Raw genomic sequence first — 16,802 nt, 5'->3', positions numbered from 1 at the left:
GGCATGGGGGTGCACAACTTTCATCCTAACTAGTTGGGAGGCCGAGGTGGGAAAAATCACTTGAGCCTGAGGAGTGGAGGCTGGAGTGAGCCAAGATCATGCCACTGCACTCCAGTCTGGATGAAAGAGCAAGATTTTTTTTTTCAAAAAGAAAAAAAAAAAAAAAAACAGAAAAAGAAAAAAAGGATATTGAAGGCAGAGCAAGCAGCATAAGTACAGACACAAATACACAAGTCAGCACACTTACAACTAAAAGGAATTCAGTGTGGTAGGATAAAAGAGTTTCAAAGTGCTCAGTAAAGAGAGATAAGGGGCAAGATAAATGGGCAGGAGCTTATCTGTTTTTATACCATGTTACGAAATTTAGTTTTGGTTCTATAAGCAAAGAGCAGTCACTGGAAAAAATGTAAAACATATAATGTGTCATAATCAGAGGTGTTTATTTAGACAGTTTTCTCTGGAAACAGTACAGAGAATAATTAGTAGAGGTTAAAAGCATTGTGTCTAAAATCAGACAGACAAGCATGGCTTTAAGTGTCATTTCCAGCCCTGTCAGCTGTGCAGCTTTGGATAAATCCTTCATCTTTCTGAGTCTCAGTTTCATCATCTTCAAAATGGGAATCATAATTCTCTGTTTATTTCATAGGATTGTCATGGAGTTAAAAAAAAAATAGATGTAAACCGGGTAGTACACTTTCTAGCACTTTTGTGGATGATAAAGAACATTACTCCCACATGTAAGAAAACAACTAAAGTATACATCAGTGTGGCCCAAATTTTATCTCCATTAAGGTATTACATAACTTTATCCTCAAATAGATTATGAAATCCGCTAAAGCAATGGGATTTTCTTATTTATTTTTAATTCTCGTATTCCTAAGAATTTAAAAAAAGCTTTTCTAAATGTAAGTGTTCTATAAAAGTCTGTTAAAGACTACAGATAAAATCTTAGACACATAAATGGCTACTTTTGACATTTTAATCTAACATTTGTGAAAAAGTAACTTGTCAGATCTGCTTGATATTCATCTTTTCTAAACTCTAACCTTTTTACAAATATCCTTTTATTATGTTTTATTAAATTTAGAATAATTAAATCTCATAAGTATCATTTATTTTGTAACAAGTTATTTTTGTAATTCAGTAGTTTTGCTATTATGGTGAGAATTAAATGATTCAGTAAATTCAGATTTGCTTTCTTTTATTGTTAGAATTATGACAGAATTATGCATAAAACATCATTTTGGTTCCTCTAATAATGTTAAATTTTATTATTTTTGCTTGATATACAATGTTATCTATAAATACATATCATCAGACAGTCTGTAGTATATATGTGTCTATCTTGAAATATAAAGCATCATGTTTAATCTTGAGGTCTGAAAAGTGGCTCTTTAGGAACACGCTATGTATCTGTATCTACATCTATATCTATCTATGTCCATAAAATATAACCAACCCTCATTTTTCCAATATTCTATTATATATACAGCAACTATTTCTCAGATCTCCCTTCCTCCAACTTCAGTACTTTTAGAACGGGATAGCCTCTTTCAGAGTCTAGATATGAAAAAAAATAGAGGAAAACCTCCGAGCAGGTCATCCACATCCTCAGGCAAGTTCATTGTAGTTTTTGTTGTTCTGCAATGTTATTCTATTATTATGTACAGCGCTACTATTTTTTCTCACAAGCTATGTATCATCTTTGTTTAAAAGCCATGATTCCAAAGGAAGGACTAGGTGTCTACTTTCTCCTGCCTTCCGCAGGGTTGTTGAATGGTTTCTAGCTTGGCCTAAATTTGTCCTGATTGTTTTGTGGTTGGTGTTGGTGTAATAAAAAGAATCCAGCATTCGAAAGTAGGAAATTGGATAATATGCTTGTGCTTTTGGCTGCAAAATATAGGCAGGCTGTCACACTTTATGCAATCTACAACCTTCACATGGCCTCTGTGCACACTGACTAGGCTGTATTGAGATAGTCCAGATGTGACAGATGCATGAATCCCACTGAGCTGATCTTTATTCTGGAGGAAATCCCAGAATATTCTGGCCAGATAGAGGTGAAAGAAAAAGCTTAGAGTTACATCATGTACAAATTTTAGTCAGGAAGTAATAATGAATTGCTTGCTTTGTCTATTTATATTTGATATTTATAAGACAACACCCATTGTGAAATGCCATAGGGTATATATATTATGAAAAATAAACAATGTTAAAAGCCAGAAGTCATTTTTAATTAACATATCAATTGTGAAAAGTTCAACAGAACAGATGTCTCTAGTTTTGTACCCAGAAGTTCAATGAACTGGAGGTCTATAAGGTCAAGAGAAAAATAAAATAGTGTAACTGACCAAAGGCCTTGAGACTCTAAACAGGAGGACTCTTGTTGATTTTACCCTCTGTGCTTGTACATAGATATAGATATCCCTCTAAAAATATCAAAGGCTCATGCCATATGGAGGTTTATAGAATATATTAGAATTATATTACTGAAGAGTTACATTTATGTTACATCATTTCAATATACAAGTTCTGAAGCCACTGAACTAAGCATACCTGGCATAAGTCACCAGCATCAAACCCTTCCTATACTCGCACCACCAATCTATTTTCACAAGTTATTTGGGTGAAACATGGACTATATAAATTCCTACTGAAAAATCCCTATGGCATTCTAGTGATGCTAGGAGGAGATTCTGATGAATAAAAATCAAGCCTCTTGCAAAATGTGACACCAGATAACTTCCCAGCCTCCTGTCTCATATAAATCTATCACATTTTCTCCATTTCAACCTTGTGTTTTCGTTACTAAGTTAATGCTTCAATGTGGTGCTCCAAATTTAGATTACCACCCCACTTCCTACCATCACCATATAAAAAGGCCTGCTTATTCTTCTATACTTAGATAATATACTACATTTTTCATGTAGATTCACTCCCTCTACACTTCCTTATAATTTCCACCACTAAAACTAGTTGTTCCTTCCTCTTAGCCCCCTGTTCTGGGAAAGAATGCATTGAAGCCTTATACGTTCATGGCTTAAAGAAATTCAAGGTTCATTCAATATATGTATATAAAGTCTGTAGGTAACTGGTCCAATTCATCAATGTAGTTAAGAAATGGGCTCTTGCTGTCTTTATGGTACAACATCTCTTTTTGTGCTACATGGTGACAATATGGTTACAGCCTGTGTTCTAGCAGAAAGAATGGGAAGAGCCAAAAACCTTTTTCTACCGAGATATTGTCTATTTCTGTAAAAGTCAAGCCCTCTACAGAGAATACCTTTAAATACTTCATTGGTTGGAACTAGGCCACACGATCGTCGCTACCAGCAAAAGAGTCTGAGAATATAAATATTTTTAAATTTCAGAATCTGGAGAAAAGACTGAAAACATGGGGATGTGAGGGACTTCAAACTATCTCCCAAACTGCCATAAAATTGAACAGTTTTGCTATTGGATCACAGGTGTGTTAGAGTCTGTCTAATTTCGAGTCCCTTGAAGAAAAGGACCATTACTTTAATAATTTCATCCCTGATGTCAAGAGCATTTTCAAACTCTGTTTCATAAATTGATAGTGCCAAGAAGAAGAAGATGTCCTTGTTAAAACCCCTGGCTTTTAATGAGACACTAGAGGGCTACATACTAGAAGAGGGGAATCTGAAAACAGACTAGTCTTGATTAAATCAAGGTAATCTTCCCTTCACTTTTCTGCCAACTAGAAAAAAAAGATGATACTCTCTCTGAAACAAAATAACATTATTCAGAGGTTTTGTAAGTATTTTATATACAAAGTCCAACATTCATCTAAATGTATCCATATTAATTTCCTATTATTGCTGTAACAAATAACCACCAACTTACTGGTAAATTATTCTCTTAAAATAAGTTTCATTGGACTGAAATCATGTTGTCAGTAGGGATGTACTCTCTCCAGAGGCTCTAGGAGCGCATCCATGTACTTACTTTTTCCAGATTCTGGAAGCTCTACCATTTCCTTAGTTTGTGGCCCCACATCATGTTGCCTTTTCTCCCTCTGCTTGCATCACCACATCATCATCTTTTATTTCCTCTTCTGTCTTCAAATCTCTCTTTATCCCCTTAAAAGTATACATTGCATACATAGGGCCCACTGGAAGGTCCAGATAATGGTATTAAAATGAATTTTTAAAGAACTATGATATTAATAGATAAAAGTATAATGAATACACCAGAAAACTGGAATTATAAAAATAAATATCATAGAAATAAATATATAAATTTAAAAGAAAATTAGAAAAAATATAGATTAGTAAACTGGAAGATGTATCAACAGAAAACATCTAAGTTACCACAGATAGAAAAACTAGCATAAAAAATACACAAAAGAGGATATACATTATAGAAACATATTAAATAGGCCTAATGTACTTGACATCAAAGTCCCAGGAATAGAAAAGAAAAATACTAAAGCCGAAGAAGTATTTGAAGAATTATTGGTAGAGATTTCCCAAAACTAACAACAATATTAAGTTATGGGTTCAAAAATCTCTCTTAACCTTAATAAAGATCTATCTCTAGATAGATACATCTATGGATAAACAAAGACTGATGATAGATAGATAGAGAGATAGATAGATAGATAGATAGATAGATATCTAAAGAAATTCACATCTGGATACATAATAGTTTGAAAACCTAAGACTAAAATCTACCAAAATTGAACCATAAAGAAATAGAAAATCTGAACAGAAAAATGATGAGAACCCAAATTAGAGTAGTAATAAGTCTCCCATCAAAGAAAAGCTGAGGACTTGATGGCTTCACTGCTGAATTCTACCAAGCATTTAAAGAAGAAATAACACCAATTCTATACAAACTATATCAAAAAATTTAAAAGGAGGAAATTCTTCCTAATGTATACTACTAACATAGCATTACACTGATACCAAAACCAGATAAGGACATTTAAAAACAGAATACTGCTGGCCAATATCCTTGATGAACATAGATGCAAAAATCCTCAACAAAATACTAGAAGACTGAATTGAACACATATTAAAAACGTCATTCACCATGATCAAGTGGATTCATCCAGAGATGCAAAATGATTTAACATATGCAAATTAATAAACAAGATATATCACATCAAAGGAATCAAGAACTATAACCATGTGATCATTTTAATAGATGCTGAAAAAGAAATGAAAAAAAATTCAACATTCCTTTATGACAAAAACTCTTAACAAATTAAGTATAGAAGAACATACCTCAACACAATAAAGGCCATATATGACAAACTCACAGCTAATATCACACTGAATGGGGAAAAAATGAAAGCCTTTCCACTAAACTCTGGAACAAGACAAGAACATCCATTTTCACCACTTCTATTCAACCTAGTACTGGAACCCTAGCCAGAGCAATTAGGCATGAGAAAAAAAGGGCATCCATATTGTAAAGGAAGAAGTCAAATTATCCTTGTTTGGAGGTGTCATAATTTTATATTTAGAAAAACCTAATTACTCCACAGAAAACTGTTAGAAGGAATAAACAAATTAAGTAAATTTACAGAATACAAAATAAACATGCAAAAATCAGTAGTGTTTATATACATTAACAGCAATCAATCTGAAAAATTTATCAGAAAAAAACACCATTTACCATAACTACAAAAAGCCCTACCTAGAAATAGATTTAACCAAAGAAGTAAAAGATCTCTACAAGGAAAACAATAAAACACTGATGAAAGCAATTAAAGAGGACACAAAGAAATGAAAGATATCCCATGCTTATAGATTGTAAGAATATTGTAAAAATGTCTATACTACCTAAAGTGATATTCAATGCAATTCCTATCAAAATACCAAGAACCATTCTTCACAGAGACAGAAAAAACAATCCTTAAATTCATATGGAAGCACAGACAACCCCAAATTGCTAAAGCAACCTTGAACAAATAGAGCAAAGCTAGAGGTATCACATTACCTGATTATACTACAAATTATACTACAAAGCTTTTATAACCAAAACAGCATGATACTGTCATTAAAAACAGACACATAGATCAATGGAACAGAATAAAGAACTCAGAAACACACCCATGTACTAACAGCCAATTCGTTGTTGACAAAGACACCAAGAGCATACATTGGGGAAATGACAGACTCTAATAATAGTGCTTGGAAAACTGAATATTCATATGCACAAGAATAAAACTAGTGCCCAATCTTTCATCATGTATAAAAACCAACTAAAAAATGGATTGAAGACTTAAATGTATGGCCTGAAATATGAAAAGAAAACACTGGGGAAACAGTACAGGACATTGATCTGGGCAAAACTTTTTTGGGTAAGACTTCAAAAGTATAGGCAACAGAAGCAGAAATAGAGAAATTTGATTATATCAAGCTAAAAATCCTCTGCCTAACAAAGAAAATGGTCAATACAGTGAAGAGACAGCTTACAGAATGGGAGAAAATATTTGTAAACCATTCATCCAATAAGGGACTAATATCCAGAATATACAAGGAACTCAAACAACCCAACAGCAAATAAATAAATAAATAAATAAATAATCACGTTTTAAAATGGTAAAAGGAAATTAATAGATATTTATCAAGCAAAGACATACAAACAGCCAACAAATATATGAAAAAAAAAAAAAAACACTTAACATCAGTAATCAGGGAAATGCAAATCAAAACAACAATGTGATATCACCTCACATTTGGTAGAATGACATTTATCAGTGAAGATAACAAGTGTTGAAGAGGATGGAGAGAGAGGAGAATGCGAGTACACTGTCGGTAGAAATGTAAATTAGTACAGACACTACGGGAAAATATTATGGAAGTTCCTAAAAAATCTAAAAGTGTATCTACCATGTAATCCAGCCATTCCACTGACGAGTATATATCCAAAAGAAAAAAATATATTTTTTGAAGAACTATCTGAACTCCCATGTTTCCTGCACCATATTTATAATACAACATATGCAAGCAACTTGTGTCCATCAGCAGATGAATGGATAAAAAAAATGTGCTATATTCACCCAATGGAATATTATTCCATCATACAAAATTAAATCCTGTCATTTGCAGCAACCTGGATGGAAGGGGAGGTTCCTTTATGTTAAATAAAATAAGCCAGAAACAGAAAGACAAATATGATATGTTTTCTCTCATGTGTGGGAGCTAAAACAGTGGATCTCATGGTGGTAGAGAGTAGAAAGGTGACTAACCGAGGCTGGGAAGGGAAGTGAAAAGAAAGGGATAAACAGAAGTTGGTTAATGGGTAGAAAAATACAGATAAATAGAAGCTGTGAGTTCTAGTATTTGGTAGTAGGGTAGAGAAATAATAGTGACTAATAGATTGTGGGTTTCAAAATAACTAGAAGAGAAAAATTGCAATATTGCCAACACAAAGAAAAGATAAACATTTAGGGTAATGAATACTCCAAATTACCTGATTTTATCATTACTCATTGTAAACAGGTACCAAAATATCATATGTACTCCCAAAATATGTACAAGTATAATAAATCAATAAAAATAAATAAAATATTTACAAATAGTCAAAGAATAAACATTCTCTTCATAAAGGAACAAGACTTACACTGTCTTCTCAACTACAGTATAGAAGGCACAAAATAATGAAAGTAAATGGACAGATTTCTTGAAAAATACAATTTACTAGAAGCAACATTAAAAGACATTTTAAAATATAAATAACTTTATATTAAAGGATTTAATCTATGACCCAGGGCCCACTTGGCTACTCAATTAAATTTTATAAAAATCTAAAAAAGATGCGTCCTTTGTAGGGACATGGATGCAGCTGGAAACCATCATTCTTAGCAAACTATCACAAGAAGAGAAAACCAAACACCGCATGTTCTCACTCATAGGTGGGAACTGAACAATGAGATCACTTGGACTTGGGAAGGGGAACATCACACACTGGGGTCTATCATGGGGAGGGGGGAGGGGGGAGGAGGGAGGGATTGCATTGGGGAGTTATACATGATATAAATGATGAATTGATGGGTGCTGACGAGTTGATGGGTGCAGCACACCAACATGGCATAAGTATACATATGTAACAAACCTGCACGTTATGCACATGTACCCTAGAACTTAAAGTATAATTAAAAAAAAAAAAAATCTAAAAAAGAAATAATGTCATTTTAGAATAAACTCTTTCATAGAATTGTTTAAAAGCTTCTGAAAATATTTTAAAAACCCAGCATAACATTTGTACAAAATGGACAAATATGTTAAAAGAAAGAGGCTGGGCATGCTGGCTCCTACCTGAAATACCAGCACTTTAGGAAGCCAAGAAAGGATAACTGCTTGAGTCCAGGAGTCAGAGGCTAGCCTGGGCAATATAGCAAGACCCTCGTCTCAACAAAAATAAAATTAGCCAGTCATAGTGGTACACACTAGTAGTCCTAGCTGCTCAGGATGCTGAGGGAGAAGGATTGCTTGAGTACAGAAGTTTGAGTCTGTAGTGAGCTGTGATTATACCACTGTACTTTAGCCTGGGTGACAGTGAGACCCTATCTCTAAAAATACAAATTTGAAAAAATTTAAGGAAAGAAAAATTACATGGCCATCACACTTATTTAGATCCCAAAATTTTAAATAAGGAATTACTATATCCAACTCAGATTTATAATAAAACAATACCAAATTGATTTTATTACATAAGCTAATGTTACTTTAACATGTGAAAAGGCATCAGAATCTTATTTTAAAATAACAAAGATAAATTTTATTATTCTTTCAGAATAATAAATGCAGAACAGTTTGTATAATTTAACATTCATTTAATAAAAGCCCTCAGCAAACCAAAAATTTAGAGAATTCTCTTGATCTGACAGGGTACATACATACAAACATGCAGCAAACATAGTGAAATATTGAAACTCTTTTGTCATCGCTTCATTCATTTATCACTGGTTTGTTTGGATGTACAAACCAGTGTAGTGAGTCAGAAAAATATATTCTAAAACATAAGGGATAAAAAGAATGAATAAATATGTCATTTTCCATATCCAAATAAGGCATGATTATATTCACCAACACAAATACACACACATTTATATAAACACATACACATATATACCCATATACATATATTTTATTTTGGATATGTGTAGTTAATTTTATATTTTATAGTAAAATTTATTCTGTATTTTATATAATTGTAATATATAGGTCTTATTTCAATCCCTTTGAGAATGATGACATTGTGTTTAAACAGGCAATAGCCTGGTTAGATTTAGGTTGCAAGTTCCAACACGCCCTGTGTGGGCTATGGTTCATAGTCTGTTCAGTTTTCAGTCTTTGAAGTGCTCCTTGATGTGTAGCAATCCAGCGGCCAGCAAGAGTGGTGGTCTATCTGCTGACTCAGCTTCAGTCTTTTTTAATGCCTATGAAGAACAAATCTTTGCATGTGTGGCTCTAGTGTGCGCTTAGGAATTCTCAAATTTATGGGGTCACTTTTGTGAGTGCTTTCATTTATCTCTCTGTTATTTTCCATTTCCCTGTGGTTCTTCTTCCCATGTCTTTGGCCAGAAAGCTTAGGCATTAGTTACCTCACTCTGCTTTGTAATTCTGAGGCTGTGCCCACCTACTGGGCCAAGCAACATGAATAACAAAGGAGAAAAATGGTAAACTCATGCCAGTTTGGTATAATTTTGAATTCTTTTTTTTTTTTTTTTTTTTTTGAGATGGAGTCTCGCTCTATCGCCCAGGCTGGAGTGCAGTGGCCGGATCTCAGCTCACTGCAACCTCCGCCTCCCGGGTTTACGCCATTCTCCTGCCTCAGCCTCCTGAGTAGCTGGAACTACAGGCGCCCGCCACCTCGCCCGGCTAGATTTTTGTACTTTTTTTGTAGAGTTGGGGTTTCACCGTGTTAGCCAGGATGGTCTCGATCTCCTGACCTCGTGATCCGCCCGTCTCGGCCTTCCAAAGTGCTGGGATTACAGGCTTGAGACACCGCGCCTGGCCCTATAATTTTGAATTCTGATCTTCTTCCCCAATTTAAACGTCATTGTTTACTTTTCAGAATGGTCAATAGTTGTCATATGCTTTCTGTTCAGACTCTATAGCTGCATTTAGAAAGAGAGTTAGGGAAGAGTACAGGTAGTTCTTTCCTGGAACTAGGATTCACAGCAGTATTCTTAATAACTAAAAACTTATGGGGGCGGAGCAAGATGGCCGAATAGGAACAGCTCCAGTCTCCAACTCCCAGCGCGAGTGACACAGAAGACCGGTGATTTCTGCATTTTCAACTGAGGTACTGCGGTCATCTCACTAGGGAGTGCCGGACAATCGGTGCTGGTCAGCTGCTGCAGCCTGACCAGCGAGAGCTGAAGCAGGGCGAGGCATCGCCTCACCTGGAAGCGCAAGGAGGAAGGGGATCCGTTTTCCTAGCCAGGGGAACTGAGACACACAACACCTGGAAAATCAGGTAACTCCCACCCCAATACTGCGCTGTAAGCATACAGGCACACCAGGAGAATATATCCCACACCTGGCCGGGAGGGTCCCACGCCCACGAAGCCTCCCTCACTGCTAACACAGCAGTCTGCAGCGATCTATCCGCAAGGCAGCAGCGAGGCTGGGGGAGGGGCGCCCGCCATTGCTGAGGCTTAAGTAGGTAAACAAAGCCGCTGGGAAGCTCGAACTGGGTGGAGCTCACAGCAGCTCAAGGAAGCCTGCCTGTCTCTGTAGTCTCCACCTCTGGGGACAGCGCACAGCTGAAGACCAACAGGGGAAGTAGCGGGAGCCGGTGCAGACGCGAACGACTCTGTCTGACAGCTTTGGGGAGAGCCGTGGATCTCCCAACGCGGAGGTTGAGATCTGAGAACGGACAGACTGCCTGCTCAGGTGTGTCCCTGACCCCTGAGTAGCCTAGCTGGGAGAAATCCCCCACTAGGGGCAGTCTGACACCCCACACCTCACAGGGTGGAGTACACCCCTGAGAGGAAACTTCCAAAGGAAGAATCAGACAGGTACACTCGCTGTTCAGCAATATTCTATCTTCGGCAAACTCTGCTGCTGATACCCAGGCAAACAGGGTCTGGAGTGGACCTCAAGCAATCTCCAACAGACCAACAGACAGTCCTTCTGACTGTCAGAAGGAAAACTATCAAACAGGAAGGCCACCTATACCAAAACCCCATCAGTACGTCACCAGCATCAAAGACCAGAGACAGATAAAACCACAAAGATGGGGAAGAAGCAGGGCAGAAAAGCTGGAAATTCAAAAAATAAGAGCGCATCTCCCCCTGCAAAGGAGCGCAGCCCATCGCCAGCAACGGGTCAAAGCTGGTCAGAGAATGACTTGGACGAGAGGAGAGAAGAAGGCTTCAGTCCATCAAACTTATCAGAGCTAAAGGAGGAATTACGTACCCAGCGCAAAGAAACTAAAAATCTTGAAAAAAGAGTGGAAGAATTGACAGCTAGACTAATTAATGCAGAGAAGATCATAAACGAAATGACAGAGATGAAAACCATGACACGAGAAATACGTGACAAATGCACAAGCTTCAGTAACCGACTCGATCAACTGGAAGAAAGAGTATCAGCGATTGAAGATCAAATGAATGAAATGAAGCGAGAAGAGAAACCAAAAGAAAAAAGAAGAAAAAGAAATGAGCAAAGCCTGCAAGAAGTATGGGATTATGTAAAAAGACCAAATCTACATCTGATTGGGGTGCCTGAAAGTGAGGGGGAAAATGGAACCAAGTTGGAAAACACTCTTCAGGATATCATCCAGGAGAACTTCCCCAACCTAGTAGGGCAGGACAACATTCAAATTCAGGAAATACAGAGAACGCCACAAAGATACTCCTCCAGAAGAGCAACTCCAAGACACATAATTGCCAGATTCACCAAAGTTGAAATGAAGGAAAAAATCTTAAGGGCAGCCAGAGAGAAAGGTCGGGTTACCCACAAAGGGAAGCCCATCAGACTAACAGCAGATCTCTTGGCAGAAACTCTACAAGCCAGAAGAGAGTGGGGGCCAATATTCAACGTTCTTAAAGAAAAGAATTTTAAACCCAGAATTTCATATCCAGCCAAACTAAGTTTCATAAGTGAAGGAGAAATAAAATCCTTTACAGATAAGCAAATGCTTAGAGATTTTGTCACCACCAGGCCTGCCTTACAAGAGACCCTGAAGGAAGCCCTAAACATGGAAAGGAACAACCGGTTCCAGCCATCGCAAAAACATGCCAAAATGTAAAGACCATCGAGGCTAGGAAGAAACTGCATCAACTAACGAGCAAAATAACCAGTTAATATCATAATGGCAGGATCAAGTTCACACATAACAATATTAACCTTAAATGTTAATGGACTAAATGCTCCAATTAAAAGACACAGACTGGCAAACTGGATAAAGAGTCAAGACCCATCAGTCTGCTGTATTCAGGAGACCCATCTCACATGCAGAGACATACATAGGCTCAAAATAAAGGGATGGAGGAAGATCTACCAAGCAAATGGAGAACAAAAAAAAGCAGGGGTTGCAATCCTTGTCTCTGATAAAACAGACTTTAAACCATCAAAGATCAAAAGAGACAAAGAAGGCCATTACATAATGGTAAAGGGATCAATTCAACAGGAAGAGCTAACTCTCCTAAATATATATGCACCCAATACAGGAGCACCCAGATTCATAAAGCAAGTCCTTAGAGACTTACAAAGAGACTTAGACTCCCATACAATAATAATGGGAGACTTCAACACTCCACTGTCAACATTAGACAGATCAACGAGACAGAAAGTTAACAAGGATATCCAGGAATTGAACTCATCTCTGCACCAAGCGGACCTAATAGACATCTATAGAACTCTCCACCCCAAATCAACAGAATATACATTCTTCTCAGCACCACATCGCACTTATTCCAAAATTGACCACATAATTGGAAGTTAAGCACTCCTCAGCAAATGTAAAAGAACAGAAATTATAACAAACTGTCTCTCAGACCACAGTGCAATCAAACTAGAACTCAGGACTAAGAAACTCAATCAAAACCGCTCAACTACATGGAAACTGAACAACCTGCTCCTGAATGACTACTGGGTACATAACGAAATGAAAGCGGAAATAAAGATGTTCTTTGAAACCAATGAGAACAAAGATACAACATACCAGAATCTCTGGGACACATTTAAAGCAGTGTGTAGAGGGAAATTTATAGCACTAAATGCCCACAAGAGAAAGCAGGAAAGATCTAAAATTGACACTCTAACATCACAATTAAAAGAACTAGAGAGGCAAGAGCAAACACATTCAAAAGCTAGCAGAAGACAAGAAATAACTAAGATCAGAGCAGAACTGAAGGAGATAGAGACACAAAAAACCCTCCAAAAAATCAATGAATCCAGGAGTTGGTTTTTTGAAAAAATCAACAAAATTGACAGACCGCTAGCAAGGCTAATAAAGAAGAAAAGAGAGAGGAATCAAATAGATGCAATAAAAAATGATAAAGGGGATATCACCACTGACCCCACAGAAATACAAACTACCATCAGAGAATACTATAAACGCCTCTACGCAAATCAACTAGAAAATCTAGAAGAAATGGATAATTTCCTGGACACTTACACTCTCCCAAGGCTAAACCAGGAAGAAGTTGAATCCCTGAATAGACCAATAGCAGGCTCTGAAATTGAGGCAACAATTAATAGCCTACCCACCAAAAAAAAGTCCAGAACCAGATGGATTCACAGCTGAATTCTACCAGAGGTACAAGGAGGAGCTGGTACCATTCCTTCTGAAACTATTCCAATCAATAGAAAAAGAGGGAATCCTCCCTAACTCATTTTATGAGGCCAACATCATCCTGATACCAAAGCCTGGCAGAGACACAACAAAAAAAGAGAATTTTAGACCAATATCCCTGATAAACATTGATGCAAAAATTCTCAATAAAATACTGGCAAACCGGATTCAGCAGCACATCAAAAAGCTTATCCACCATGATCAAGTGGGCTTCATCCCTGGGATGCAAGGCTGGTTCAACATTCGCAAATCAATAAACGTAATCCAGCATATAAACAGAACCAAAGACAAGAACCACATGATTGTCTCAATAGATGCAGAAAAGGCTTTTGACAAAATTCAACAGCCCTTCATGCTAAAAACGCTCAGTAAATTCGGTATTGATGGAACGTACCTCAAAATAATAAGAGCTATTTATGACAAACCCACAGCTAATATCATACTGAATGGGCAAAAACTGGAAAAATTCCCTTTGAAAACTGGCACAAGACAGGGATGCCCTCTCTCACCATTCCTATTCAACATAGTGTTGGAAGTTCTGGCTAGGGCAATCAGGCAAGAGAAAGAAATCAAGGGTATTCAGTTAGGAAAAGAAGAAGTCAAATTGTCCCTGTTTGCAGATGACATGATTGTATATTTAGAAAACCCCATCGTCTCAGCCCAAAATCTCCTTAAGCTGATAAGCAACTTCAGCAAAGTCTCAGGATACAAAATTAATGTGCAAAAATCACAAGCATTCTTATACACCAGTAACAGACAAGCAGAGAGCCAAATCAGGAATGAACTTCCATTCACAATTGCTTCAAAGAGAATAAAATACCTAGGAATCCAACTTACAAGGGATGTCAAGGACCTCTTCAAGGAGAACTACAAACCACTGCTCAGTGAAATCAAAGAGGACACAAACAAATGGAAGAACATACCATGCTCATGGATAGGAAGAATCAATATCGTGAAAATGGCCATACTCCCCAAGGTTATTTATAGATTCAATGCCATCCCCATCAAGCTACCAATGAGTTTCTTCACAGAATTGGAAAAAACTGCTTTAAAGTTCATATGGAACCAAAAAAGAGCCCGCATTGCCAAGACAATCCTAAGTCAAAAGGACAAAGCTGGAGGCGTCACGCTACCTGACTTCAAACTATACTACAAGGCTACAGTAACCAAAACAGCATGGTACTGGTACCAAAACAGTGATATAGACCAATGGAACAGAACAGAGTCCTCAGAAATAATACCGCACATCTACAGCCATCTGATCTTTGACAAACCTGAGAGAAACAAGAAATGGGGAAAGGATTCCCTATTTAATAAATGGTGCTGGGAAAATTGGCTAGCCATAAGTAGAAAGCTGAAACTGGATCCTTTCCTTACCCCTTATACGAAGATTAATTCAAGATGGATTAGAGACTTAAATGTTAGACCTAATACCATAAAAACCCTAGAAGAAAATCTAGGTAGTACCATTCAGGACATAGGCATGGGCAAGGACTTCATGTCTAAAACACCAAAAGCAACGGCAGCAAAAGCCAAAATTGACAAATGGGATCTAATTAAACTAAAGAGCTTTTGCACAGCAAAAGAAACTACCATCAGAGTGAACAGGCAACCTACAGAATGGGAGAAAATTTTTGCAACCTACTCATCTGACAAAGGGCTAATATCCAGAATCTACAAAGAACTCAAACAAATATACGAGAAAAAAACAAACAACCCCATCAAAAAGTGGGGAAAGGATATGAACAGACATTTCTCAAAAGAAGATATTCATACAGCCAACAGACACATGAAAAAATGCTCATCATCACTGGCCATCAGAGAAATGCAAATCAAAACCACAATGAGATACCATCTCACACCAGTTAGAATGGCAATCATTAAGAAGTCAGGAAACAACAGGTGTTGGAGAGGATGTGGAGAAATAGGAACACTTTTACACTGTTGGTGAGATTGTAAACTAGTTCAACCATTATGGAAAACAGTATGGCAATTCCTCAAGGATCTAGAACTAGATGTACCATATGACCCAGCCATCCCACTACTGGGTATATACCCAAAGGATTATAAATTAGTCTACTACAAAGACACATGTACACGTATGTTTATTGCGGCACTATTCACAATAGCAAAGACTTGGAATCAACCCAAATGTCCATCTGTGACAGACTGGATTAAGAAAATGTGGCACATATACACCATGGAATACTCTGCAGCCATAAAAAAGGATGAGTTTGCGTCCTTTGTAGGGACATGGATGCAGCTGGAAACCATCATTCTTAGCAAACTATCACAAGAAGAGAAAACCAAACACCGCATGTTCTCACTCATAGGTGGGAACTGAACAATGAGATCACTTGGACTCGGGAAGGGGAACATCACACACTGGGGTCTATCATGGGGAGGGGGGAGGGGGGAGGAGGGAGGGATTGCATTGGGGAGTTATACATGATATAAATGATGAATTGATGGGTGCTGACGAGTTGATGGGTGCAGCACACCAACATGGCATAAGTTTACATATGTAACAAACCTGCACGTTATGCACATGTACCCTAGAACTTAAAGTATAATAAAAAAAAAAAAAAAAAAAAGAGAAAAAAAAAAAAATTTACATACATTAGGGTTCACTGTGCTGTAAAGTTCTATAGTTTTTGACAAATGCATAATGTTATGTATCCACCACTATAGTATCATACAGAATAGTTTCACCATTGTGAGAAACCCTGGTGCTTCACCTGGTAACCATGATCTTTTTACCATTGCTGATATTTTGTGTTTTGTTTGTTTGTTTTTTGTTTTGCCTTTTCCAGAACGTCATATAACGGAATTAGAGAGCACATAGCATTTCCAGACTGGCGTCTTTCACTTAGCAATATGTGTTTAAGTTTATCTATGTCTATTCATGACTTGAGAGCTCATTTCTTTTTAGTAATGGGTAATGTTTTATTGTATGGATGCACCACAGTTTATCCATTCACCTACTGAAGGACACCTTGGTTTCTTCCAAGTTCTGG

The 16,802-nt window shown here is 37.1% G+C and overlaps 1 protein-coding gene across 1 annotated transcript in view; it reads right to left on the bottom strand.

Annotated features, from left to right (window-relative positions):
• Window positions 1-439: 439 nt before the first annotated feature.
• Window positions 440-16,802, bottom strand: part of CNBD1 (cyclic nucleotide binding domain containing 1) — a 581,166-nt gene continuing 564,803 nt past the window's right edge. Inside the window, exon 12 of the mRNA XM_030937986.1 lies at window positions 440-631. Within this exon, the coding sequence (XP_030793846.1) occupies window positions 440-631 (192 nt within the window). The remainder of the gene's footprint in view (window positions 632-16,802) is intronic.

The sequence above is a fragment of the Rhinopithecus roxellana genome, chromosome 9, assembly GCF_007565055.1.
Source record: "Rhinopithecus roxellana isolate Shanxi Qingling chromosome 9, ASM756505v1, whole genome shotgun sequence".
NCBI classification, from domain to species: Eukaryota; Metazoa; Chordata; class Mammalia; order Primates; family Cercopithecidae; genus Rhinopithecus; species Rhinopithecus roxellana.
This window is presented reverse-complemented; position numbering and strand designations above follow the sequence as displayed.